Source organism: Narcine bancroftii, chromosome 4 (assembly GCF_036971445.1).
Source record: "Narcine bancroftii isolate sNarBan1 chromosome 4, sNarBan1.hap1, whole genome shotgun sequence".
NCBI lineage: Eukaryota > Metazoa > Chordata > Chondrichthyes > Torpediniformes > Narcinidae > Narcine > Narcine bancroftii.
The window spans coordinates 269,643,205-269,670,221 of record NC_091472.1 but is presented as its reverse complement, the minus strand read 5'-3'; the positions used below and the strand labels follow the sequence as shown (position 1 = coordinate 269,670,221).

General features: G+C 39.6%; 2 protein-coding genes across 5 annotated transcripts in view; one reads left to right on the top strand and one right to left on the bottom strand.

The window, feature by feature from the left end:
* The window catches only part of acvr2aa (activin A receptor type 2Aa), a 164,968-nt gene extending 155,668 nt beyond the window's left edge, over nucleotides 1–9,300 (top strand). The window contains 2 exon segments of the mRNA XM_069934990.1: nucleotides 2,304–2,470; nucleotides 2,472–9,300. Coding sequence (XP_069791091.1) covers nucleotides 2,304–2,470; nucleotides 2,472–2,496 — 192 coding nt within the window. The 3' untranslated portion in view covers nucleotides 2,497–9,300.
* A 2,127-nt stretch (nucleotides 9,301–11,427) lies between these two features.
* The window catches only part of orc4 (origin recognition complex, subunit 4), a 100,140-nt gene continuing 84,550 nt past the window's right edge, over nucleotides 11,428–27,017 (bottom strand). For 3 of the 4 annotated variants that reach the window (XM_069934991.1, XM_069934992.1, XM_069934993.1), the window contains 2 exons: nucleotides 23,068–23,135; nucleotides 11,428–16,394 (listed from right to left, as the gene is read on the bottom strand). In XM_069934991.1, the coding sequence (XP_069791092.1) occupies nucleotides 16,212–16,394; nucleotides 23,068–23,135 (251 nt within the window). In that variant the 3' untranslated portion in view covers nucleotides 11,428–16,211. The remainder of the gene's footprint in view (nucleotides 16,395–23,067; nucleotides 23,136–27,017) is intronic. The other variant, XM_069934994.1, reaches the window with a different exon arrangement.

Below are 27,017 nucleotides of genomic sequence, written 5' to 3'. Positions count from 1 at the left end.
TTCTGATTATTCTGTGTGTTGCCTTGTCCCAGCAACAATTATTCCAAACTTCTAATAAAAAGCCACCTATATACTGTCCTGTATTTGACGCTGCCCTTCTCAGTGCCACTGTCAGACCCTGTCTGGGCCAAAATTATTGTGGTGCTATTTATAAGCAGTCCCATATCAGATGTTAAATATTTTGGCGAGGGTAACTTCTCATTTCTGCTCAAAACTCTAAAAATAAATGTTGGCTTTTAAAAACTTCTGATTATGTTACTTTCGTTCCTCGCTTCATTTGCAGTGAAACATCATTTGCATTCTAACCAAATTCCAAAGAGGGTCCAGTCACATTCTAAACTCTTTACTTGCTGCCTGTCATTGGACCACTAATCTACTCCAACTTTCTTCCTCATTCTGCTCAGTCTGCTTTCATATGCCACATAATTTAAGTGTGGTAGCTCTCTGATCTTTGTTTCCAGCCAATTAAAAAGCTCTGTATGAATATTTGTAGATGTGAGTTATGGAATTAATGGAAGAGGACTGATTTGCTTCTTAGCTTGACTCACCGGTGTCTGAAATTCAAGAGTTATGAGGACAAAGCTATCTGCTGGAGGATTTCAGTGGGTCAACCAACCACTGAGTGACAGAGAAAAAGAATGGTCAACAAAAGGGATGAAACCAGAGAGTGAGAATGGATAAGGGGGTGGTTGGAAAAGAGAACAAATATGGGGGTGGTTGGAAAAGAGAACAAATATGGGGGTGGTTGGAAAAGAGAACAAATAGGGGGTGGGTGAAAGAATGAAATCAGCTCAGAAGAAAAGAGATGGGATTGTCATTAATATTCAGAGCAGACTGCTGTGTGATATTGTTCCTCTAGTTCACTGGTTTTCAAATTGCCCCCCAATCTCACATCCCACTTTAACTATAAGTCAGTGGTCCTCAACCTTTTTCTTTCCACTCATATACCACTTTAAGATAATCCCTATGCTATAAATGCTCTGTGATTAGTAAGGGGTTGCTGAAGGTGGTATGTGATTGGGAAGGGGAGGTTGAGAACCAGTACTCTAGACCCAGTTACTGAAATATTGTACTTGAGAATTGACCTATTTCCTTTGGAGTTATGAAACAGTGCACATAACAAGTCAACTCACATTCCACCTTACGTAACCCCTTCCTAATCGCGGAGTACTTATGGCATAGAGATTGCTGAAGGTGGAATGTGAGTTTAGGGAGCAGGTTGAACACCACTGCTCTATTTTATGCTGGGCTTCCCTCTGGCAGTGGAGAAGGCCAAGGATGAGCAGGTCAGTGTGGGTGAGAGCCTAGTTCAAATCCCACCATGACAGTTAGGGAATTCAATTAATTAAATCATTCTAAAATACCACATCAGTAATAGTCATTATCAAATTAATAGATAATGTTAAACTTCATTTTGCTCATTGTCCCTTGGGGAATAAGTGTGAACTTTTGCTAATTTGCAAGTCCAGACTTTCTGAACGTTTAACTACTCCATGAAAGAGCAAATAGAAATGGGCAAGAACCATCTATAAATATTTTTCAAAGACTCAGTGTTTCCTTACAATGGATCCTCCTTTTCACAGAATTAATCTTGTTGCTCTTTTCCAAACATCTCATAATTACCTTGTAATTGATCCTCATGCAGACTCATTGAGGCATTACAAAGAGGTTGGTCCTTTAAATGACATTCATCTATAGTTTTGCAGCAATATAACCATTTACAGAGCGGAAACAGGCCATGTCGGCCTTTTGAGTCCGCACCGGTTCACTAGAACAACTCCACTAGCTCAATCCTCTCGCTCTCCGCCAATATCCCTCCAACCCCCTCACCTCCATGTACACATCCAACCTTCTCTTAAATGACAGAAGGGACCCTGCTGCAATGATCTCATTTGGAAGAACATTACATTCTGCCTCCACTCTCTGAGTGAAGAAGCATCCTCTAATATTTCTCCTGAAGTTTTGCCCTCTTACCCTTTAACTCATGCCCTCTTGTTCCAACCTTCCCTGCCCTCAGGGGAAAGAGTCTGTTTATGTCAAGTCTATCTATTCCTTTCATAATTTTAAATACCTCTATCAAGTCCCCTCTCAGTCGTCTACGTTCCAATGAATAAAGTCCCAGTCTCCTTAATCTCTCCCTGTAATCCAGATGCTGTAAGCCAGGCAACATCCTTGTAAATCTTCTCTGCACCCTCTTCACCTTATCTATATCCTTCCTATAGCAGCAATGTTTGATTTTTTTCTTTAGTTTGTTTCTGACCTAGGCAAATGTTTTCTCACTTGTTAATGTTATCCTGTCGTAGGGGATGGCTGTGTTGTGCGAGACTGTCGAAGAATGTTGGGATCACGACGCAGAGGCAAGACTGTCTGCAGGTTGTGTTGCAGAACGGATCACACAGATGCGAAGGTTAATGAACACAATTACTACAGACAACATAGTGACAGTGGTCACTAGGGTAACAAATGTTGACTCCACCCAAAGAATCTAGCCTATGACGGCTTCTGATATTATGAACCAGACCAATGGACTCTCCGGTAGAGCTGCTATTTCCTGAATTTATTTCACTGGTTGCCACAAAATTCAGTATCTTGTTCTTGCGCACTTAACAGAACTGGTAGCCATTTCAGTGATAAGTGGACAATGAAGGCAAGAGGTACTGCTCTCAGTGAGCCAGTCAGATATGATGTTGAAGATAATGTTGTTGTTGGTAAAATCACTTCATTATGCATCAGCTGGCATACTGGAAGGTAACTGTCTTTTTCCAGTTCGAAAAGCTAAGCAAGTATCAAACATCACTCTCAAGTTTGTCAACGTGAGCCTGAATAAAAGTTGGAGTGCATTAGATAACTGGCTTCTGATGAAGATGTTTCAGTCACTCAGATGGATTACTGTTAATTTTTACTAACAGTACATTTAATTTCAGAAAGAAGTGCGATTCATTTTTATTGCATTTAATTATTGCATTCACAAAAGAACTATTGTAATGCCAATATGACATAGCTTGTGAATGTTAAGTGTGCTGCTGTTGTATGTAAAAACAAATCAAGGTTGTTTGGGACATAGCAAAGAAGCTTCAAGCATTACATTATAACCATAAACCTCCCTCAACAAGGTATACCTCAGTTTCCATATTTGATAAACTATATTAGTAATTTTAGTTTAACACTAATTGACAGATGACTTTAATGTGATTTATGTATTAATTCACTACAATTAAAAAGAGTAAATGATACCTTTCTATGCCAATGGGAGAAGGCTGTTCAAAAAGTGTTTCTGCCTTGTTGTGCAAGCTTCATGTGATCATTTCTATCATGTGGTTGTCTGTTTTTAATAGCTCCTTTGCTATGCGAAGCTTTGGAAGTATCTTTTGCCCATAATTGGTTTTCAAAAGCACTTCATTATTTTAGATTTAAGATGTCTGAAGAGAATTCAGAGATGTACGCATGCTTTTCTGTTTTTAAACTTGCAAGATGTAGATTACACTGGAGGTGTTTTTAAATTTGAATGCTTTTATTTTGAAAAGTAATATATCTTTTGTTTTCTTTCATTACACATGTAAAGTAATTTTGCATACCTGTTATAAGTGCAGTCATTAGTCTACTGTGTCACGGTACTAACATGACCTCAGGAATTTGTTAACCTGAAACCCCCTCTGTTCTGAGTTGTGGTGACAATCCTACACTAATTTCAATACCATTTCAGTAAGCTTAAAAAAAAACTTTCATGGCAGCAGAATTGTTTTCAAAAATAATATATATGCAATAGAGATGCACACAAAATTGACAGGTACTAACTTCTGTTTCTAAATAATGCTGTGGTTTTAGACTTAATTACAAAACTGACATGTCAATATTAGCCACTGCATTTGCTACTCAGTTTACCTATTCAGGACCAGGGTTTAGTTATCTTTTACCAGGTGTAACCCATATATTGTATTGTTGCAGTTCAACAAGACGCGCAAGTTCACATCTGCATCATGTGGGAGGTCCATATAGACCATTAAACTTCTGATTCTGAAAGTAGAAATTAGGTGCCAAATGTTCTGGTTTTGACACGAGAGTCTTTAATTATAGTTAACTTTAATATTGTGAGTAATTATTAGAAATGAGTGAAAGAAGTAACTTTAAGTTTCAATATTCTAAAGGGGGAGGGTTAAAAGCCAGTGGTGCCAATGACATGGGAAGAAAAAGGTCCTGCAAATTAATTTGGGGAGATGGGTGATAGATTAAAGAGTAGACACTCTAAGGGTTACTTCTGGTGTCATGTGCTACTGAGTGCATGAATAGGAGAGTTAATCAGATGACTGTAATGGTGTAGGATGGAGGGCTTTTGGATTATTGTGACCATTTCTGTCATAGGGTGCAACCTGTATGAGGAGGATGGATTTCACCTGAGCCACAACAGGTCCAAAATCCTTGCAGGGAGGTTTGCTCATCCTTTTGGAGCTGATTTAAACTAATGTTTGCATGTGAATAGGAGACAGAGGGGATGTACAGCTGGTTCTATGTAGTCAAATATAGAAGGCAAACTAGATCAGTCTTGTCAGCATATGGGCACAGTAAGATGTGGAAGGGCCGGTAAGCATCAATTTTAATGGTAGTACTAATTATCATGTGGGATTGCAATATGGCAGCTATGTCATAGACGTGGTTGAACTAAAGCAGGATTGGCATTTCTGTGATCTAGGGTATGAAATCTTCAGGCATAATTTGGAGAGGCCAGAAATGGATACATAAAAGAGGTGACATTGCAAGAATGATGAAGACTCTATCACTACAGTAAAGAGGGAGATCAACCTAGAAGATTCTTCAGGAGAGACTTTACTAGATTTGTACAACAGTCCTCCCAACAGTCAACAGGAGAGCAAATATGTAGGCAAATAATATTAATGGGGAGCCCCTTTGTGTGAAAGGATTAGCTGGGGTGGAATTCAGAGGAGTTTCTTGTGTCAGTGTATTAATAGCCCTCATAGGGCAGTAGGAGATCTAATCATAGGGAATGAAGCTGGGCAAGAGGTTGAAGTGGCAGTAGGTGAGTATTTTGGAGATAATAGCTACAATTCCTGAGTTTCAAAGTAATTCTGGAAAGGGGGAAGGATAGAAGGGTAATTAAGGTACTAAATGAGGGGAACGCTGTTTTCAGCAAGATTAGACCCAACCTGGTACATGTAGTTGCAAGGTCTGGGTAAATCTACAGCTGTAGATTGGGAAGATTTTAAAAATGAAGTCGAGAGTTCAGGACCAACATCTTTCTGAAAAGGTTAAACATGAGGAAGGGAAGTCCAGAGGGCTCTGGATGGCAAGGGTATGATTAAGAAAGAAAATGAAGCATGTGGTATGTTTAGAGTACTTCAGGAGTACAGAGAACAATGCTTCAGAAAAGAATTAGGGGGGGGGGGGCTAAAATATGACCTGTAGATAAAGTTAACAAAAATCCCAAGGCATTTAATAAGTCTATTAAGCGCAAGAGCATGGCCAGGGAAAGAGTGGGACCCATTTAGGACTAAAAGGTAAACTATGCATAGAGCCACAAGAAGTGTATCAGGCATCTAATGAATATCTTTTTTAAATATTTAATCAGGAGAAACATTCTGGGTGGAGATTTCAGAGAGAAAGATAATGATGTTCATGAGTGAAATAGAGGTATTAGATGTAGTCAGAGGCATAAAGTTGGATAAATTTTCTTGGATGCTAATAAATACAAAAGCAGGGAGGCTATGGTTTTAACTTTATGAAACATTGGTGAGATGGTTACCATGGTATAGAAAGCACATCTGGAGAGGGTGCAGAGGAGATTCTGGGGTGGAGTACCTCAGTTATTAGGAGTGATGGATGGGATTTGATTTCCTTGCTGTCAGGAATGGAACAAGAGGGGAAGCTTTAATAAACTGTGGTGTCCATAACCTGTGGACACAGGTTTGAGGTGAGCAGTAAGAGAAAGGGGATGAATGGAAAAAAATTCCTCCCAGAGTGTGACTGGAGTTTAGAAAAGATTGCATGAGAGGGTGGTGAAGTCAGGTACTCTCACATTTTAGAAATATCTATAAGAGCATTTGAATTGCCAAGGCATAGAAGGCGACGGACCAAATGCAGGTAAATAGGATCCGTATTGATAAGCACTTGATAGCATTGACATGGTGGAACAGTGGGGTCATTTTCTTTGCTATATGTCTCCTTAAGTATTGAATGCTTACAGTTCCCCAGTCACCTTATTTAAAAACTTGAGCATAAATTTGTGATTAAAGGCCAAACATTTCTGAAGTTTTTAATGTTTTTGGAATTTGCTACCATCAGTTCCTGAATTTTATCACCGGTGGTTTCTCTTGCAAGCTTGCTTTAGTTGGTCGACTGTGAACAGTTAACATTGCAGCGCAGCAATTATCTTCGGGATTCTCAGATTATTAGTAAGCTAAGGCTATGCAAATTTTAAAAAAAGATTTCTGATGCAGGCATTTTCACAAAATATGAAAACATTGAAATAACATTTGAACTTTCAGGTAGTTTCATTTTATTTGTGCAACATCTCCCTTTCCATTTGTGATCATTTTTTTCTATCAGTACAATGCAGTTTGTTTAAGTTTGAAAATCAGGCACTCACTGTGAATTTATATGCATAAAACAAGTGCTGAAATTTAACATCAAAATACATGTAATGCACTGAAAGACATGCATAGGCTCAGACAAGGACATTGTGTCAAAACAATAAAATTGTCCCCATACTTCAGACAGAGGGGGGTTAAAAGGGCAAATGCAATGGTGTATATATTCTACACGCCCACTTGTCCATCTCAAAAACACAGTTGATTTCTTCTCAAAAGTTCCAAAAGGAATTTTCTCTACTGGGCACTTGCTCTATGGAGTGTGGTTTGTATCATTCATCCATAGAAAAAAAAAAATTAATCGGTTACATTTTAAATATTAAATCTTTCCTTGAAATCAGGTGAATTTGTTAATTATGCAATATAATTATTTCTATTGTTTAAACAATTTTTGGCCATTCACTCTGTGGAGAGAATGATACAAATGCCATTCTATTATTAAGTGTTGCTTACCTCAGAACTTGCCAACAGAGTTCTTAAAGCAGTTTGTGATACACATACCTCTAAACAGTTGTTTGCTTCAGTCTGTATCAATGTTCTGTGCATTTGTGGGCACAATTACTGTAATGGTGGATATGTACTTGAGGTTTTTGTTTTGAAATTATCTAGTAAATGGTGGCCCAGGAAAGGCCTGTTAGGAAACATGAAAGTGTTGATTGAATATTGTACAGAGATATTTGCTGTTCCCTGAAGAATAAATATATAGTGACTGCTGTATAACATATATTCTCTCTGTGAAATGGAGTGTATTCACTGGTGTTTACGGCTTTTTCAGTTTTCACTACATTAATTTTCACAGGAAAAAGATACGTATCTTGGGTTTATGCAGTGTTGAATTTTTTCTTGTTCATTATCTCTTGTACATTATTGTAAATTATAATTTTTCAAGTTGATAAAGAGCAACGTGGAAAAAAAATGTATATCTGCCACAAGCGCTGATCAAAAAACCTTTACAACCAAGTGTCAATTAGATCTCTCTCAACAGCATTAAGATTTGCTCATTTGTCATCATTCTGGGAGTTAGAGAGGCAGACTGTTCCACCATTTGCAAGGAAGGTACAACTGAGGCAGCCACCTCCTATCATAACTGTAGCAGGTTAGAAGCCATTTATTCAGCCATGTGGTATTCCACCATTTGCTGAGAAGGCACAAGGATATGATTGACTATCATCTACTTGAAGTGCAGCTTCAACAATCAAATCTCAACACCATCCAACACAAAGTTGTTTGCTTGATCCTCATCCTGTTCACCCCTATAAAATTTACCCCTTGCAGAATTACTCCACAAATGCTACAGTGTATATTATCCCCCGAAATACACTGCAGCAAAAGACAGATGTTCTTTCGATAGCATCATCCAAATCTGCCACTACTGCTGATGCCATTGTTGCCAGTTGTATGGAGCACTTACTATCTCTTGGATATTATCAGCCAACTGTTGTCATTGCATCAAATGTCTTGCGTGGCTCATTGCCACCTTCGTGGACAATTGGCATGGACCAAAAATAGCTGATATTTGCATCCCACAAAATATTTTAAGGAATAGAATCTGCTATTGAGCTCCAAAATAATTGGAGGTTGAAAATTGTGCCCAACACCTGAATTCTAGTACAGGTACACAATTCTTTATCCGGAACCCTTGGGGGACAGTGTGTTCCGAATTTCAGATTTTTCCGGATTTCAGAAAACCAGATTTAAGCCCACCCAAATTGTGCTGTCATATCCAACCCACCCCCTTCCAGTCTCCCTGCCATCACCCCACCCCCTTCCAGTCTCCCTGCCATCACCCCCCACCCCACGCCCACCTGACTCGCGCTGCCAGTCTCCCCCCACTTGCCAGATTTTGGAGCTTTCTGGATTTTAGACGTCCGGATAAAGGATTGTGTACCTGTAGTTTAAACTCAAATCTATAACCCACTTCTTTGCAAGAAATTTTGAAAAAAGTTGACATTTAATTAAAATATCTGAACTTTCATTTTAGCAATATAATCACTGCAATTTCTTTGTTGTACCAAATCAACTTGAACACTGATATTGTCCAGTAATCATTTAGTATCCAATTTACCATTATAGTTGACAGATTTTTTTAAATTCTGCACACTCCAGGAGTACTCAGTGTTCCTGATATTGGCTGCCTTTAAGAGATGTCAGCTTTTATGATGCTCTGGTTAGTAAGTGGCAATGAACAGTGAACAATGAACAGCCTTGCCCAAATCTCTCAAATTATGACTATTATTATAAAGTATAGCAATATGGGAATGGAACAAATGAATCAACTACATCCATGTGGCCACTGCCATCTTTTTTCTTTGGCTGTGATTGCAAAGATCACTTTGTAACAATTTTTAAAAACTTTACTGCCAAAGGAATGTTGAAAGTTTTTGGATTGTGATTAAAGCAACAAGTGAAATTTATGGTCGATAATGTGAACCAAATGTAAGCTAATAAACTTTGGTGAATAGAATCATCAGACTTAAATCAGAGGCTGAATTGGTTTCATAAAAAATGGATTTAAGTATGAAATGTAGCATCATCCTTCAGCAAATGGGTTAAAACTGCCAACAAAACACTGGGCCTTACTTATCGGCACCTTTAGATTTGACACTTGAAAATTCTAGTTTTAACTGAGCAAAATAACACTCGAAATGCCTCTGTGGAATATGGTTTTATCAGTGAAAAACAATAAATGTCATTGAGCAGATTTTACATTTTCAGTTTGTTTTTCTGTCAGAATTCTGTAAATGGCCTTTTATTCTCATGCTGTTTACTGACCAACCCCTTTAAGGAGTTGGACCGACCGGTGAGAAACCCCTTTAAGGAGTTGGACCGACGGGTGAGAAACCCCTTTAAGTTGGACCAACCGGTGAGAAACTCCTTTAAGGAGTTGGACCGACGGGTGAGAAACCCCTTTAAGTTGGACCGACTGGTGAGAAACCCCTTTGAGTTGGACCAACCGGTGAGAAACCCCTTTAAGGAGTTGGACCGATGGGTGAGAAACCTCTTTAAGGAGTTGGACCGATGGGTGAGAAACCCCTTTAAGGAGTTGGACCGACTGGTGAGAATCCCCTTTAAGGATTTGGACCAACCGGTGAGAAACCCCTTTAAGGAGTTGGACCGATGGGTGAGAAACCTCTTTAAGGAGTTGGACCGATGGGTGAGAAACCCCTTTAAGGAGTTGGACCGACTGGTGAGAATCCCCTTTAAGGATTTGGACCGACGGGTGAGAAACCCCTTTAAGGAGTTGGATCAACGGGTGAGATGCACGATCCTAGTGACAAAGACCAGAAGAGTTCAAGAGCGAGCAGAAATTGGATTAGGAAAGTTTCCCAAAATGAAGATTTTGTTGAAATATTAAGATGTTTGTAGTCCTTGTTATTGATACCCACTTTGATTTGCACACTTTAGATGTCAGAAATCGATGGATCACCTGAGTATTGTTCTGAAAACTAATAAAAATGGAAAATATTTCTCTGAACTGAACCAAATGCAAAGCTCTCCATATTTAATTCTGTTACAGAACAACAGTACACCCAGAGTGAAAAAGGCCAGGAGTTCAAGAACAGGCAGAAATTGGTCCTGTGCTTGTTCAGCGACCATTAATTCACCCACCTGAGTTGTTGCAGTTAACTCAGATATTGAGCCCCTGAAAAGTGAGTGTATAATCAAACTACATTTTAATTTCCCAAGGATAAAGTATCAAAATGTTTATGGTTTATGTGGATCAAGACAATATGTTGGAAATTAGCTTGGCCAATGTTTAAAGAAGCATTTATTTTCATACATATGTTTGAATATTTTCATATTTCCATCGATGTAGATACGTTAAGCCAAAGGGCCCATTTCTGTGATTTTTCATGATCCTGACAGAATTTTCAAGAAAACTTACATTGGATCAAATTTTGTATTATTCAGCAGTAATCACACTTCAGAAATCAGTGATTTTGTAATTCTGTTCTCTCAATATCATCTTGTCTCTATTGGAAAGATGAAAAACAGATTGGATGACCAATTTGCAGAAGACCATGATGCAGTCTGAAGGAGTGAAACTAAACTTACCATCACCGCCCTAACCTTTTGCAGTGTGCTTTGTAAAAAATTTTTTGATCCAGTCAGCGGGTTCCATTGTTACTCTGGCGGCAAGTTACATGGGTTATTATAAATCTTTACCATAATTGGAATTACCTCATTGATCACAATTTAAAAATTTAACTGAGGTGTCAGCACGTCCTTGCATGTGCCGTCACTGAAACAATTCAACTTTTCCATCCACTATAGCGAGGAATGTTATTCAGGGTTCTTAAAATCCTGCTTCTCAAGGGACATGTTATTTAAATTACTGCAATTTTGTCTTCCTACTTAATCTTTTCACACACCAAGAAAATCTTTTAAAGTTTTAAATTTTTGGTTGGAATACATACATTTATATACAAAAAAAATAAGGTCCTAAGTAATTGCAAGTTTCCTTGTTCCAAGCAATTGACCTTGAATGTTCATGTACTGCAAGTGTAAACAAAGATTTTGACATCTTCACCCCATGGTCCTTGGGAAAGTTTTCAGCTTCTGTTGCAGAATGTGAACAGAATTTATCTGATAGTTGAATACAACTTTATCTTTGAATTACGCAAGAAGCAGTTTTGTGTTCTGCTAGAAGGTCAGCAGTGGAGTGATTTGGGATCTAACAGTGTTGCAGCTTCATTCTGTGAACAAAAGCATTTATTTGGTTTTCAACTGAGTAATATTGACCACATGTAAGAGAGAAAGAACTACATCCTTGCAATATGCAATCAAAAACAAGATAGAAGTTAGGTTTACAAATCATTCAACTGCGTTGGGGTAATTGTTTTATTTAACAACTTAATCTGAACAGATGGTCATACAGCCTGTGTGGATTTTGAGGGTTGTGATGGATGTTTTGTAATCAGCAGATTTTTTAAAAATAAAATCTCAAGAAATTTGGAAGTACTTTCCAACCTGTGAATGTCACTACTGTTTGTGTGGGCATTTTGTTTGGTGAGGGAGACCAAGTGTAGTGCATCAAAGTTTGCTGACGACACAAATTGAGTGGAGAAGTAAATTGTGTAGAGGACACACAGAAACCTGCGGAGAATTGTAGGTAGGTTAAGTGAGTGGCCAAGGATCTGGCAGATGGAGTACAATGTTGGTAACTAAGAGGCCATCCACTTTGGGAGAAAAAATAATGGATCGATTCATCAGGTTGATTCTGAAAATGAGGGTGTTAGCCTGTGAAGAGATGAAGTCATTTGGAACTTTCCCTTTGGAAGAATTGAGAGTGCCTTGTAGAAATATATCTATTCCTTTCATAATTTTATATAAAAGCAAATAAGTTGTTTCCACTGGCAGTTGAGACAAGAACTGGGGGACATCACCTCAAGATTCACGGGAGTTTTTTTTTTAAGATGGATAAGGTGCAACTGCTTCTCCCAGAGAGTAGTGAATCTGGAATTCTCTTCCCAAAGAAGCAGCAGAAGTTGCCTCATTAAATATATTAAGACATGGATAGATTTTTGCATTGTAGAGAATTTCAGGGATGTGGGGGGGGGGGGGGGGGAGAAGAGCAGGTTAAGTGGAGCGAAGTCCACAGCCAGATAAGTTGTGATCTTGTTGAATGTGGTACAGGCTTGACTGACGAGATGGCCGATTGCAGCTCCTATTTCTTGCATTCTTCAGGGGAAAAAGCAGGCCAATTTTACACTAGTGAATTTGTATGCATCAGCTAGGACTCGAGATTAATCTTGCATTGTTAGAGATCTGGATGAGACCTCTCCAGGTATCACACTGGTTTGTTTAAATCTCAAGTGGGTCATCAACCCACAACTTCTGAATTGGGCAAGAAAACTACCAATTGAACCATATTTGGCATTGTGACAAGAGTTTGGACATAACATCATGAGAAAAGATTAGTATATTATTTCCTTAGAAAGAACCTTCTGAGGATATTAACACAAATTTTGAGGACATCATTAACATTTGCAAGAGTTGTGACTGAGTCACTGAAGCCAAACAAGAAAGATTTTTTTAAATTACCTTGTCTTATGTAAAAACCCAAATAAAATATTACAGGTAATGGAAGTAATTGAAATTGTTACCAATTTTTAAATTATGGAATATAAATCAAATACAACCCACAACATACTTTTTCCTCCTTTCACAATTGAAAGTTCTAAAATTTGGCACATATCACACTGTTAAAAATCAGTCACACCACATTCCTCAAGGTGCATGCATTTGATGATAGAGGGGAAGTTGGTTTTTGTCATGGTCTGAACTGTGTTTGCTACTATGCTCTTTCATGTGGTCTCAAGCAGACTGCATAATGAACACTAAAATATTCACATTATGTTGCCTTTGCTCTGCAGCAATTGATCTCAAACTTGAATTGTATCTTAATTGTACTGTGCATGAGATATCTATTGGACTTCTTGCAAAACAATCTCAGTCAATCACCGCATTTTGGTAAATGTGACTATAAACTTGAACATGACTGTTGGTGATGTGTAATTCAAATCACTATAATCTCTTCTCCATCTTCACTTCAGTACTGTTGATGTAAATTGGTTTCCTCAAAGGCCAGCTTCTTCATTTAGGTGACATTGAAGGAGAGGTTGTTCCCATGCCACCAGACCCTCTGTCTTGTCATTGAGATTCAATGATGAAACAGTAATGTCATCTGTAAAATAGTGGATGGAGTTGGAGAAAAGTGTTTGGCCACCCACTCATGAGCGTATAGGTAGTAAATGACTGAGTATGCAGTCTTGCAGGGCGCTGGTGTCCAGGATTATTGTGGAGATGCCATCAATCTTACCTGGTTGTGGTCTACCACAATTGAGGATCCAGCAATGCATACGTCTCAGGTGTTTTGGAATGAGTTTGAGATGTATGGTGTTGAAGGCAGAGCTATAGACAATAAGTTGGAGAAAGATGACATTGCTGTTCAAATGTTTGAGGGTAGAGTGTAGGATTGGGGAGATGCGAAAGTAAGCAAATTGTAGTGGACCAAGTCTGGCAGGTAGCTAAGTTAATGTGGGCCTTGGCCAACCTTTTGTATTCACTGAACTTCAGTCATGTTCTCCTTCCTGCTTACTGCAGACAAAACCAACCCAATTTATTTGACTACTCCCAATGACTGCCATGTTCTATCCCAGGCAATATCCCAGTGACTCTCCTCTGCACCTTCTCTAATACAAGCATATTCTTCTGATGTGAGGTGACCAGACATCATAGTATTCTAAATGAAGCCCTACAAAAGGCTTGTATCATAACCTCCTATCATTACATATATCCCAGCCTTGTATGTCTCTCAGAAAACCTGTCACTTTTTACTTAAATTCCATCTGTCATTGCTCCAGCCACCTCAGCAAATGATGACTTTATTGCCAAAAACTAACCTCATGTCTACCGTGGCCAACACCAATGTTCAGGTCATGGGTAACCTTGCTAATTATTGGTTTACATAACAGCAGAGTCCCCATAGCTGATTTTGTAATATACCACTTGTTAATAAAAGCCACCCTTATCTAACACCCGCTGCCTCCTTTCACCAGGCTATTTTAAGATCTAATTCGTTAAAGATGCTATATATTACAACCACAATAATCACTTTCTTGAATCATTCAAATTAGTCAGAAAGAACTTCCTTTTAGTAAAGCTCATCAATTCCTGATTCTTCAGATGCAGATTATTCCTATCTGAATGGCTTCCAATATTTTCACCATGAGCGATGTTAGACTCACTGGCCTGAAATGACCTGTCTTATCCTCCTCTCATCTGGCATTTCACCTGTAGCCTGAAAAGATATGAAGATTTCTGTCATAGTCTCAGCAAACTCCTTCCTTGCCACCCATGGCAGCCTCAGGCCATGTGGATTGAGCTCCCTTCAGGCCCACTAAGTCATCTAAAATCCACTCCTATTTGATAGTGATTCAAGATTCCTTTACTGTCATGTACCAATATGCTAAATGTAATAAAATACAGAATTTGTCAACTTTTGCCTTCAATAAAGACAAAGAGGCACCAATAGCATTGTCTGACCCCCCCCCCCCCCAACTCCCAACAGAGGAAGAGAAGCAAAGAAGTCCCTTTCCCCTGAAGCCTCCTGTCTTCCCCACAGATGAGAAATGGTAATTTTAAAATCCTACCCACGGCCTCCAGTTCCATGAACAGTTTACTATTTTGATCCCTTTCCTTTGCCCTTATTGGACTCTTAAGTTACAAGTTGTTTTGTAATTTTCTTTGATCTTTCCCACTTTTGCTATTCATTGTCTCTTCACATCTTTCTTCTCTTTGGCTTGGCTTCAGGGACGAAGATTTATGGAGGGGTAATGTCCACGTCAGCTGCAGGCTCGTTTGTGGCTGACAAGTCCGATGCGGGACAAGCAGACACGGTTGCAGCGGTTGCAAGGGAAAATTGGTTGGTTGGGGTTGGGTGTTGGGTTTTTCCTCCTTTGTCTTTTGTCAGTGAGGTGGGCTCTGCGGTCTTCTTCAAAGGAGGTTGCTGCCCGCCGAACTGTGAGGCGCTAAGATGCACGGTTTGAGGCGATATCAGCCCACTGGCGGTGGTCAATGTGGCAGGCACCAAGAGATTTCTTTAGGCAGTCCAAGTACCTCTTCTTTGGTGCACCTCTGTCACGATGGCCAGTGGAGAGCTCGCCATATAACACGATCTTGGGAAGGCAATGGTCCTCCATTCTGGAGACGTGACCTACCCAGCGCAGCTGGATATTCAGCAGCGTGGACTCGATGCTGTCGACCTCTGCCATCTCGAGTACTTCGATGTTGGAGATGAAGTCGCTCCAATGAATGTTGAGGATGGAGCGGAGACAACGCTGGTGGAAGTGTTCTAGGAGCTGTAGGTGATGCCGGTAGAGGACCCATGATTCGGAGCCGAACAGGAGTGTGGGTATGACAACGGCTCTGTATACGCTAATCTTTGTGAGGTTTTTCAGTTGGTTGTTTTTCCAGACTCTTTTGTGTAGTCTTCCAAAGGCACTATTTGCCTTGGCAAGTCTGTTGTCTATCTCGTTGTCGAGCCTTGCATCCGATGAAATGGTGCAGCCGAGATAGGTAAACTGGTTGACCGTTTTGAGTTTTGTGTGCCCGATGGAGATGTTGGGGGGGGGGGGCAATGAACCTCAACAATGAAGACGCTGTTTACATCCAGTACCGCACGGATGGCAGTCTCTTCAATCTGAGGCGCCTGCAAGCTTTTCACCCAGAGGATAGTTGCAATCTGGACTTTGGAATGATCTGCTTGCAGTGGTGGTAGAGACAGGACCTCTCAATACTTTTTAAAAAATATTTAAATGTACTCTTGAACCTCCAAGGTATGGAAGGCTATGGAGCAAGTGCTGATAAATGAGACAAGTATGGATAGGTACTTGCTGGTCAGCATGGACATAGTGGACCTAATATTCTGTTTGCCCCGATTCCATGATTTTATAAATGTCATTACTGGGAGTGGACCATTCACCATACTGAGAACATTGACAAGATATGAAAGTTAACTTAGAGGGGAAATGTTAATTTGCATAGAGATTTTTTTTTTGCAATTTCAACAAACTTTTACAATTTAAATTAATATTTCTGATAGTTTGCTTATTCCAGGGATGAGGACGCCCAGAGGTGGACATCTGTTGGACACTGTGGGTACTTGTGCAGTGCATCCATTATCTGACTACTGTCCAGTTGTAGTTTCACCAACTGATATTCTTTCTGGGTTCGCACTGATGTTCCTTCCATTGGTTTAATCAACTCCAAATGATGAAGGTGTTCAAATGCCTACAAACATGAAAGAAACACAATTAATTTGGTCATCTAAAAACAAGGAAAATGTCTAAAGATGACGCTATGAACAGTATTGGGAGAGGTCATTTCCTTCTATATCAACTGATTGAAATTTTAACCAAACTGCAAATCAGCAAACAAACTCAACTGGTGTTTTAGTAGCTCCTCACAATAGTGTAGCATTTTTGTTGCATTCAGGGTACTTAAAATGATAATTGAACTATGAATATCATTGTACCTATAGAAAGGCATGTGCAAGGGAATTTAACTCAACAGTGCAGTACTGATGTGAATTAACTTCCATCACTTATATACCAAGGACTTACACCTATGGCACCAGTTCAAGTTCAGGCTGCCCCATTCACAAGACAACCATGGTGGACAAGAGAATATATTATCACTCATAGCAAAACAAAATGAAATTTCTGTTGTTAGCGCAGCAACAAGTTTCATATGGTTTACCTAAAAAGGAAATTCCAGTTTTTAATGGAGATCCATTACAATATCTGATGTTCATAAATTCCTTTGAACGCCACATTGAAAGTAATACTAAAAATGCCAAAGATTGTCTGTATTACCTGGAACAGTACACTGGAGGACAGGTGAAGGAGTAAGTCAAAAGTTGCCAATATATGGATCGAGACCAAGGTTTTAAAAGGGCAAAAGAATTATTGCATCTTCATTATGGCGATCAACATAAAATCGCAAGGGCCCACATGGACAAGATTCTTTCTTGGCCAGCAATAAAATGAGAGGATGCAAAAGCTTTACAACACATGTACTCTTTCTGAGAGGCTGTTGTAACGCAATAGGAAGTAGAGTTAATTTGCAAGAGCTTAATTTGCCGATTATTATCAACAAATTTCCTTATAAACTAAAGGACTTGTGAAGAACCAGTTACAGAGTTTAAAATGATTTTCGGAAGGGACGCCACTTTTGAGGATGTTGTACAATTCTTGGAATGGCATGCGTATGTTAACATTGCAGCAGCATTTGGAAATATTAAGGACACTTCAATAGTTCCTAAATATGTAAAGAAGTCTGAATCATCGTCTCAACAGAAACCAAAGTGAAGTACCTTTGTTACTGCTGTGTCAGATACAAGCACGAGAAAGAACAAAGAAACAATGGGAAAAATCAGACTGTCCAGAAAAGCTGTTTATACTACAAATCTAAATAGGTCATATGCATTAAATGGTAGGCTATTGAGATGTGCAGAGCAACAAAGGGATTTAGGAGTGATGGTAAATAGTACCCTCAGGGCTGATACTCAGGTAGATGGTGTGGTGAAGAAGGCATTTGGAATGTTGGCCTTCATAAATCGGAGTATTGAATTCAAGAGTAGGGAGGTTATGATGAAATTGTCCAAGGCATTGGTGAGGCCAAATTTGGAGTACTGTGTACAGTTTTGGTCACCAAATTATAGCAAAGATATAAACAAAATAGAGAGAGTGCAGAGAAGGTTCACGAGAATTTTGACAGGATTTCAAGGTTTGAGTTACAGGGAAAGGTTGTGCAGACTGGGGCTTTTTTCTCTGAAGCGTTGAAGATTGAGAGGGGACTTGATAGAGGTGTTTAAGATTTTAAAAGGGACAGAGTAAACGTGGATAGGCTTTTTCAATTAAGAGTGGGGGAGATTCAAACTAGAGGGCATGGTTTAAGATTGAAGGGGAAAATTATAAGGGGAACATGAGGGGAAATTTCTTTACGCAAAGGGTGGTAGGGATGTGGAATGAGCTTCCGACAGACGTGGTCGAAGCGGGATCATTGGTTACATTTAAGGAAAGACTGGATAGTTACATGGATAGGAGAGGGCTGGAGGGGTATGGACCAGGTGCTGGTCAGTGGGACTAGGAGGGTGGGATTTGTTACGGCATGGACTAGTAGGGCCGAACTGGCCTGTTCTGTGCTGTAAGTGGTTATATGGTTATATAAACACTAGAAAAATGTTTTCAATTGGAGAAAAAGTAATATGATGCAAAATTAACCTTTTTAAAAGAAGAATGGAATATGTTTTGGTTGCTTGTGTAAAGAACATATCAACAAAACTTGTAATAAGCAACTCAGCTATGATATGCAGTTTAAAGCATCCTAAGTTACTGCATACTCAACGAAGTAAAGATGAGAAGGAAGTCAAATAATCTGAATTCAAGACTAAAGATACAGTCAAAGAGACAGGTTAAAACTAAAAAGGGAAGCTTCATACTGAAGATCTATGCATTTCTTGATCCAGGAAGAACCGCATCATTATATACTGTTGAATTGATGAATAAACAATCTTCATGGTAAAGGATCACAAATCTTGTTGAAGATTATGAATACTGAAAGGATGATATAGTTTCAGGTTTACAGATTGCTGGATTAAATAGCAATGAATTTTCCAATCTTCCAAGTGTATGTACTCAAAAGACTATGCCTGTGAATAAGGAGAATATTCCCTATCAGGATGATATCAGATAGTGGGATCATCTAAAAAAAGTTTGCTTACCCAAGATTGATGCTAAGATCGAGATGTTAATTGAATTAGGTGTACCAAAAGCTCTTGAACCTTTAGAAGTAATAAGGAATCAAAATGACGGACCTTATGCCGTGAGAACATTGCTTAGATGGACAATTAACGAACCATTAGGAGGAAAAATGAATAATGATCAGGAGTTGTCAAATGTTAATGTCAACAGAATTTCAGTTGTCAAACTTATGATCTGTGGGAACAACAATTTATAATTGATTTCCCTGAATGTCGCAAAGATATTCAAAAACCTTCAAAGGAGGACAGTTTCTGGATTTAGTTTCAAATTCCGTTAAATATGTCATTACTGTATAGCATCACCTTTGAAGAAAAGGGAAATTTGTATGCCAGAAAATAAAATAATTGCAGAACACCATATGCTGAATTTGAAAAGAAAATTCAAGAGAAATTCTTCCTTTCATTTGTCATGTTGGATACCAACATCTTATGTTGTAATATCTGGGCATACGGGGAGCTTGATTTCATTCTTCAAAGAATCATGGAGGAGACTTAAGCATCAAAATACTTTTTGAATTCTTCTTATCTCATCATCTTATTTATCTTGATCATATTATTATCTTGTATCATTATGTCTTTGAATATAGCTGAATGCTTTGTTTATCCATTATGAAAATCTCAATGTGAAGTTGTGCAAAATGTTTTATCAACCAGCTGCAAATACAGAGTTTGGTTTATTGGAAATAAGATAGTAATTCGGAATATCGTTGCTTACGTTTCTGTGAAGATGTCATGTTTTGAAATTGGAAAGTGTCATCTGCAGCCGGCCCGCTCAAGCCACGCCCCGGTGGTGACACAGCTGAACTGACTATGAAAGAGCTGCCACTGAATAAACTGAGTGTCGAATACACTCTACTGGTGTGTGTGTGTGTGCCTTTCTTCCTCTGTGGATTTGAACTACAGCCTTAGGCCTGTAACTGAGAGCTTTAACCTAGCTTTAGCCATAGTGGCCTTGCTACAATGAGTTAAATTGATGACTCGATGTTAAAAGCAATACAGAGATAAATATTAATAGAAATATTAAGTCAGGTTCTTTGCAGATAGCATTTTATATATTATAATTTTAGTGTTTAGTATACAAAAAAAATTTGGAAAAGTGAATGCTGCAAATGTGTCAATTCTTATTCCTCCCATCGATGAACTCAGGACAGAAAACAATTTATAAAACTACTCCTTAACCGTCAAGTGCAAAGTGTTGAGTAGGAGATCAACAGAACAAGCAATGTGGAATATTTAAAATGTCACCAGACCAACTGTTTGAAAGCTGAAGGAAGTCAGCCAGAGTTTTTATTCTTGATTAAAATCCAGTCATATTTTCTGGAAAGGATCTTTGTTTTAATCAGATTAGGAATGAATTTAGATGGCCTGTCATTAAGTACAATTTATGTGGATCACTGTCCAGGGATCTTAGATTGAAAATTTACAACTGTGTATTTCCACCTTCAACAGACAAAGGTGAACAGAGGAAAGACAAGTAAATTAAGGAAAAAAAAAATCTTCCATCACCAAAAACACAAGGCCTCTTCCTGATCCAATTGAGGGATGATTATGCTGGCTTCAACACTTCTTCTCTCCTCATAACCCTCAATTCTTTAATCTTTCAAATTTTTTTTAACATCACCTGAAGGTTAGCTCATGATCTGGCATCCAAACTATCAGGGGCAGTGAATTCCACAAATTCACTACCCTCTTGAGTTAGGGACCAGCTCTGGAAAGTGAGGGTGCACCAGGTTGAAGTCAGTTGCAGAGGATTTGTTGCCAAATCCGTGACCAAGTTTCCAAGGGAAGTAGGAATCACAGACCAGGCCCTCAGAAAGGCAATTAAATCCCTCTCCGACTCAGCTGAAATTAGAAGTCACTAGCTCTGGCTGAAAAGGAGGGATCCTATTGGGGTTCCAAATGACCACTAGGAGAAACTGATATGGGACACACACTCAAGTCTGATCAGCCTGCGGTAGGACTGCCTTGGCAGAGGGTGTCTTGTGTTTAAACGGCTGAAACACCCAATGATCCAGGGAATACAACTGAAGACTTATCTGATACCAGATAATATTCCCCAGTGGTCATCCTCCATTATTGTAATTGAGATAACCAACCTTACTAACTATGAGAGAGGATCAATCTAACCAATACTGAAGCGTCAGGGATTTTAGTCTTATAAATCAAATAAACAGTCAATCTAATAGTAGACAGAGTGGGAAGAGGGGAGTTAGTGGATTTGTAAAAGATGTCTGTGGGTAGTTTGTCTCCCAAAATGGAGACACAGAGATGGAATAAGAAGAGAGAGTTGCCAGAGATGGACCAAGTGAATTTGGAGGTCAGGGTGAAAGTTTGTATCAAAATGGATAAAGTTGATGAGCTCAACATGGGTGCAGGAGTCCAAGACATCATATGCAAAACCCTCCCCACTATTGAGAACATTGACGGAATAATCATGAAGGATCCACACCCTCCAGCACCCGCTCTGTTCTTACCGATGCCATCAGGAAAAAGGTATAGGTGCCACAAGATTCGCGCCACCAGGTTCAGGAACAGCTGCTACCCCTCCACCATCTCATCAACAAACTCAATCAGGGACTCATTTAAGGACTCTTGTGTACTTTATTAATTTTTAAATTCTCTCTATATTGCAGTTTGTTTATATTTGTTATCTCTTTACAGTCTTTTATTTGTTTACATGTGTACGCTGTGTAGTCGCTTTTTTTGCACTACCAATAAATGGTGATTCTGCCTCACCCGCAGAAAAAAGGATTGTATGCGATGTCATATATGCATTATGAACATAAATGTGAAATCTGAGTTATCACTAATATAGCAAGCTTAATGGAGGAAGAACTGAGGGGCCTTGCCTGTGTAGACTTGTTGCATGGATTGCTCCACGTGTCTGATAAAAAGACGGGCATAGCTGAGAGTGATCGTCAGATGATGGCAAGATTTTCTTGTTTACCTGTTGTACTTTTAGGCCTTATGATTGGAAAATCATTTAACCTGCACTTTTGAACAACCAGTGCAGATCACCCTGCAACTATCTCTTCATAACAGCTATTTGAGCAAACATGCATCTAGCTATCTGTGTCTCTATCATAATCCAAATGCTATATACAATACAACTCCGATTATCCGAAATCAGATTCTCCAAAATCCTCATTTATCTGAATTTTTTTTGGAGCCGACTGACCTCACAGGTTGAAAAAAAAATCAACTCGAAATGAAATTAGAACAACGATTGTCCTCGTTTCAGGTAACTCCCTCCCCTCTCTCGTTCCATTTTTTCTTCATCTTCCCCTGTTGACTTTTCTCTCCAACTCTCCCACTCAAACTGAACGTTACTGTCCCCCCAGCTGCAAGAGGTCAGAAGAATCCCTTGCCTGGCCTTCTTGCCAGGAGTGGGACTTCAGGCTCAGAGGCATCCCCTCCTCTTCCCTTCCTCCCTACTCGGCACACTGGACGCTGATTCCAAACCCTCCCCTCAGCCTACTGCCACGTTCCCTCGTGTGAGTGTGCGGAGGCCTAGGGGAGGATTCTGAGTCAGGACTCCAGCATCAGGAGCTTCGGTGACTGGGGAGACAGGAGCCCCCCAACTCGTCGGTGAGTGTTCCACAAGCCCAGGAAGCCTACCCGGGGGATAAGCGGCAGTGGTGGGGATGTGTCGGGGGAAATCGGCGGTGGCAGTTGGGAGGTCTCAGTGATTGGTGGCACTGGGTGGCGGCGGCCAGCATTCTTTTTTGGTGAGAATTAAACATTATTTTAATGCTTAAAAAGCTTTCCCTTGTTGTTTGTTTGTTGTTTAAACATTGATACAAGTGATTTGCTGTTGCTACTTGGCTGTTTTTTTTAAATGACCCATTATCCAACATAGGCCCAGTCCCAACCATTTCAGATAATCGGAGTTGTACTGTATATTCAAATTAAGATCATCAAACTTTGATTTTTCTTTTTCGAAATAAACTATGGATGAGCTGTATGTTACAACTTTTGTTTACATTTTCTGCCACAACCTGTCAACTTTGCTGATGAAGATTTCATTGATTATTATTTTCCACCATTCTCTCATTTCCTCCTTCTTTATTAAACACTCAATTTTTAAAACTATCTTCCTTCTTATTTAGTTTGATGTTTACACAATGAAAGTTTTCTTACCTTCAAAACTACTGGCTTCTCAAAGTAATGCATAGAATTAGATTTTCCTTGTATAAACTTCTGAAATTCTGTAATGCAAAATAAGTACTTTCGATTACACAATTAATCATTAAATTTTAACATTTCTAAATAGCCATTCATCCTCGAGTAATCTTTCTGGAGCATAGAGCAATAAAACTAAAGCCTCAAACTGATCTGTTGTTAGTCTGAAGAATTCTGCAGCAAATGATCAGATCAACCTATTGCCAGGAGTTCGAAATGTTGTAAAACTAACTTGGTTAAGTTTCATCCACAGCCTTTTCCCCATTATCCCAAGAACTGTGCGTTTTAAACATTTTTTTTCATGGGGGGTGGGGAGGGTTATGTAAGCATGCGTATGGTAAGCACACATGCAACAAATCCACAGAAATCTGACCAAACAAGGAAGACCACCAGAATTCAACTGCTAAATTCCTTTAACTTAAAACACAGCAAACTTTCATCTTAACCATGATGACAGCACATTTAAAAAATCTAGATGTCCTTCCAGAATTTAAACAGTGACATTAATTGCAGGAATAGAATTGTACTTAGTTTGCGATAATTGAGACAACTTTGCTGATTCTCTCCAACTGTATTGCACAGGAATCAGATTTATAAAAATTAAAAGTCAAATTGTGCATTTTACTATTTTAAAATCACCACACAAAGGTGAACTGTATTTTAAAGAGAAAGAACTATGGCTACAAATGCTATATTTGTGCCTACACCTCCTCCCTCACTACCATTTTGGGCTCCAATCCATCCTTCGAGGTGAAGCAGAACTTGTGAATCAGTAGGAGCCATCTACTGTATCCGGTGCTCCTGTTGCGGCCTTCTCCACATCGAAGATTGGATGCAGACTGAAGAATAGTTTAATTGAGCACCTTCGCTCTGTTTGTTGCAATAATCGGCACCTCCCAGTGGCCAACCATTTAATTTCTGAACACATCTGTCCATGGCCTCATGCACAAGGTCATGCTCAAATTAGAGGAACAAACACTCAGGTTTCTCCCCCTCTTCCCCCCCCCCCCCCCGTGTCCGTTTTTTCAGTTCTCCCTCCCCTTCCATCTCCATTCAGAGGGTTACCCCTTCCTCTTATCACATCTCAATTTTTTTCCTCTTCTGCCCTCCCACCCATATCCACCTGTCACCTCTTATCTGTTAGCCTCTGCAACTCCCACTGGCCCTTCCTCTTTCCTCTCTTCACCTCCCCCCAATCTTTTTATTCAGGTGCCTGCCTTTTTTGCTCAAGCCTTGACGTGGGGCTCAGGTCCAAAATGTGGATACCTGTAGACACTGTGTGACCTACTGAGTTTTTCTAGCATTTTTGTGTATTACACTACAATCACAGCATCTGCAGACTTTCCTGTTTAACTTGGCTTTTTTTTTGTTCACTTTTGGGATCTGGACAATGTTGATGAGGCCACGATTTATTACCTATCCATGAATGCCTTTGAAGATGGTGGTCAACTGCCATTTTGAAGCAATGCAGCCCTTTATTGAGGGCTGTTCAGGAGGGAGTTCCAGGATTGAGACACAGTGAAAAGCTTTGTGAAACTGGGATGTGATCCTGCAGGTGGCAGTGTTCTGTGTATTTGTTGCACTTCAATACCTTGGTGGGAGATGCTGAAGCTTGGGAGTTGTCATCAGAATATTGCAAATTAGTAACTTGGTATCCTTCACAGATGATAGACATTGCAGTGACTAAACACCAATGGATTTGGGTGGTTTATGGAAGCGTGAATAGAATAGAGAGGCTTGCGAACAGTATCCGAAAAGGATTCGGCGTGTTGGAGACCATTTGATAAGACATACAAAATTGGAGGATATATTAATAGAGCCAAGGTGTGTAAGCACGGGGAGTTTTATAAATAACCAATTTGGTCTCAACTGGGACAGTTCATTCAATTTTGATAACCATATTATTAACAAGGATGAAAAGGCAAAAGACCACAAGACATAGGGAAGAGAAATAGGCTATTCAGCTCAACGAGTCTGCCTCATCATTTAACCATTTTCCCACTTTGCCCCCACTGCCTGGCCTTCTCCCCATAATCTTGAGTCCAGTCCCTTTACAGTTTCTTGATGCTCTGGCTAATCAAGAACCTATCAATCTCTGCTTTATACACACTAAATGGCTTGATCTCCACAAACGCAAGTGGCAACAAATTCCACAGATTAACCGCACTCTGGCTGAAGAAATTCCCTCTTTCTGTTCAAGCAAACACCCTTCGACCCTGAAGTTGTGCCCTTATGATGACTCTCTCATCATGGGGAAACAACCTTTCTATATCTACTGTCCATGCTTTACAACATTAGAAATATTTCAATGAGATCACCCTAATTCTTCTAAATTCTAACAAGCCACGTTGTCAAATGCTCATCTCAAAAACATTTAATTCTCAGAATCATCCTTGTGAACCTCCTCTGAACCTCCTCTCCAATATCAGCACATGGGAGCCCAAAACTGCTCACAATACTCCAAGTGAGGTCTCACCAGTGCCTTATAAAACCTCAACATCACATCTCTGCTCTTATATTCTATTCCTCTTGATATTTATGCAAGCATTGCATTTACCTCCTTCACCAATGACAACATGGAAGTTTACCTTCAGGCTATCCTGCATAAGGAATCCCAGGACCCTTTACATCTTGATATTTTTAATTTTCTCTCCATTTAAAAAAATATTCTGCTCATTTTTTTTCTACTAAATTATATGACCATACTCTTTCTGAAAAGTTGTATTTCATTTACTTGATTCATATGCAAACATGGCCACAAAGCCATTCATTCCATAATACAAATCAAGATGAGGTCCTGAAGAGGGAATGTAGGGAGTTAGGAAGGAAGATGGCAATTCGCAGGATCTCAAGGGTAGTAATCTCAGGATTGCAGCCTGAGCCAGCGAGGGTAGGAATAGGAAGTTGTGGCGATGAATGTGTGGCTGAAGAGTTGTGTGGGGGCAGGGGTTCAAATTAGTGGATCAAATTTGTGGATCATTGGGATCTCTTCCAGGTAAGGTATGACCTGTACCAAAAGGACAGACTGCACCTGAACTGGAGAAGGACAAATATCCTGGCAGGCAGGTTTGCTAGAGCTGTCGGGGAGAATTTAAACTAATTTGGCAGGGGGATGGGAATCAAAATGTGAAGGCACAGAATAGAACAGAAGAAAGAAAGGATGATGTAATGTGTTGAGTTTGTGAGGAAACACAGGCAGGAGAGGATGCATAAATGTAGTCAGTTGGAGGATTTGGAATGTGTCTATTTCAATGCAAGGAGTATTAAGAATAAAGGAGATGAAAAAGCATGGATCAGTATGTGGAATTACGATGTTGTGGCTGACACATGGCTAGGATTGGCTAATGTAGGTACCAAGGTTTAGATTTTTAAAAGGGATAGGATGGGAGGTAGAAGAGAGGGGTGGGGTGTGGGTAGCAGTACTCATCAGGAATAGTATCATAGCTGCAGAAAGGGAAGATGCAGAGGAGGGAATATCAACCAAGTCCTTGTAGGTGGAAATCAGAAATAGGAAGGGAGCAATCACTGTATCACGAGGAGTCTAAAGTGCTCCAAATATCCCTTAGGACACTGAGGAACAGATAAATAGGGAAATTTTGGAATGGTGCAAAAAAAAAAAAACAGGTTTGTTGTTATGGGAGACTTCAACTTTCCAAATATTGAATGGCACCTCCTTACTGCAAGAGGGATAGATGGGGGAGAATTTGTCAAGTGCATCCAAGGTTTTCTGACATAGCAATGTAGACCAGCCGACTAGTGGAGATACCATATTGGATCTGGTAACTGGCTGATGAACCTTGTCAGGTGACAGACCTCTCGGTGGGGGGAGTTTTGCTGACAGTGACAACTCCGAGCTTGGACAAGGATAAAAACAGACAAAATGGTAAAGTGTTCAGTTGGGGAATGGC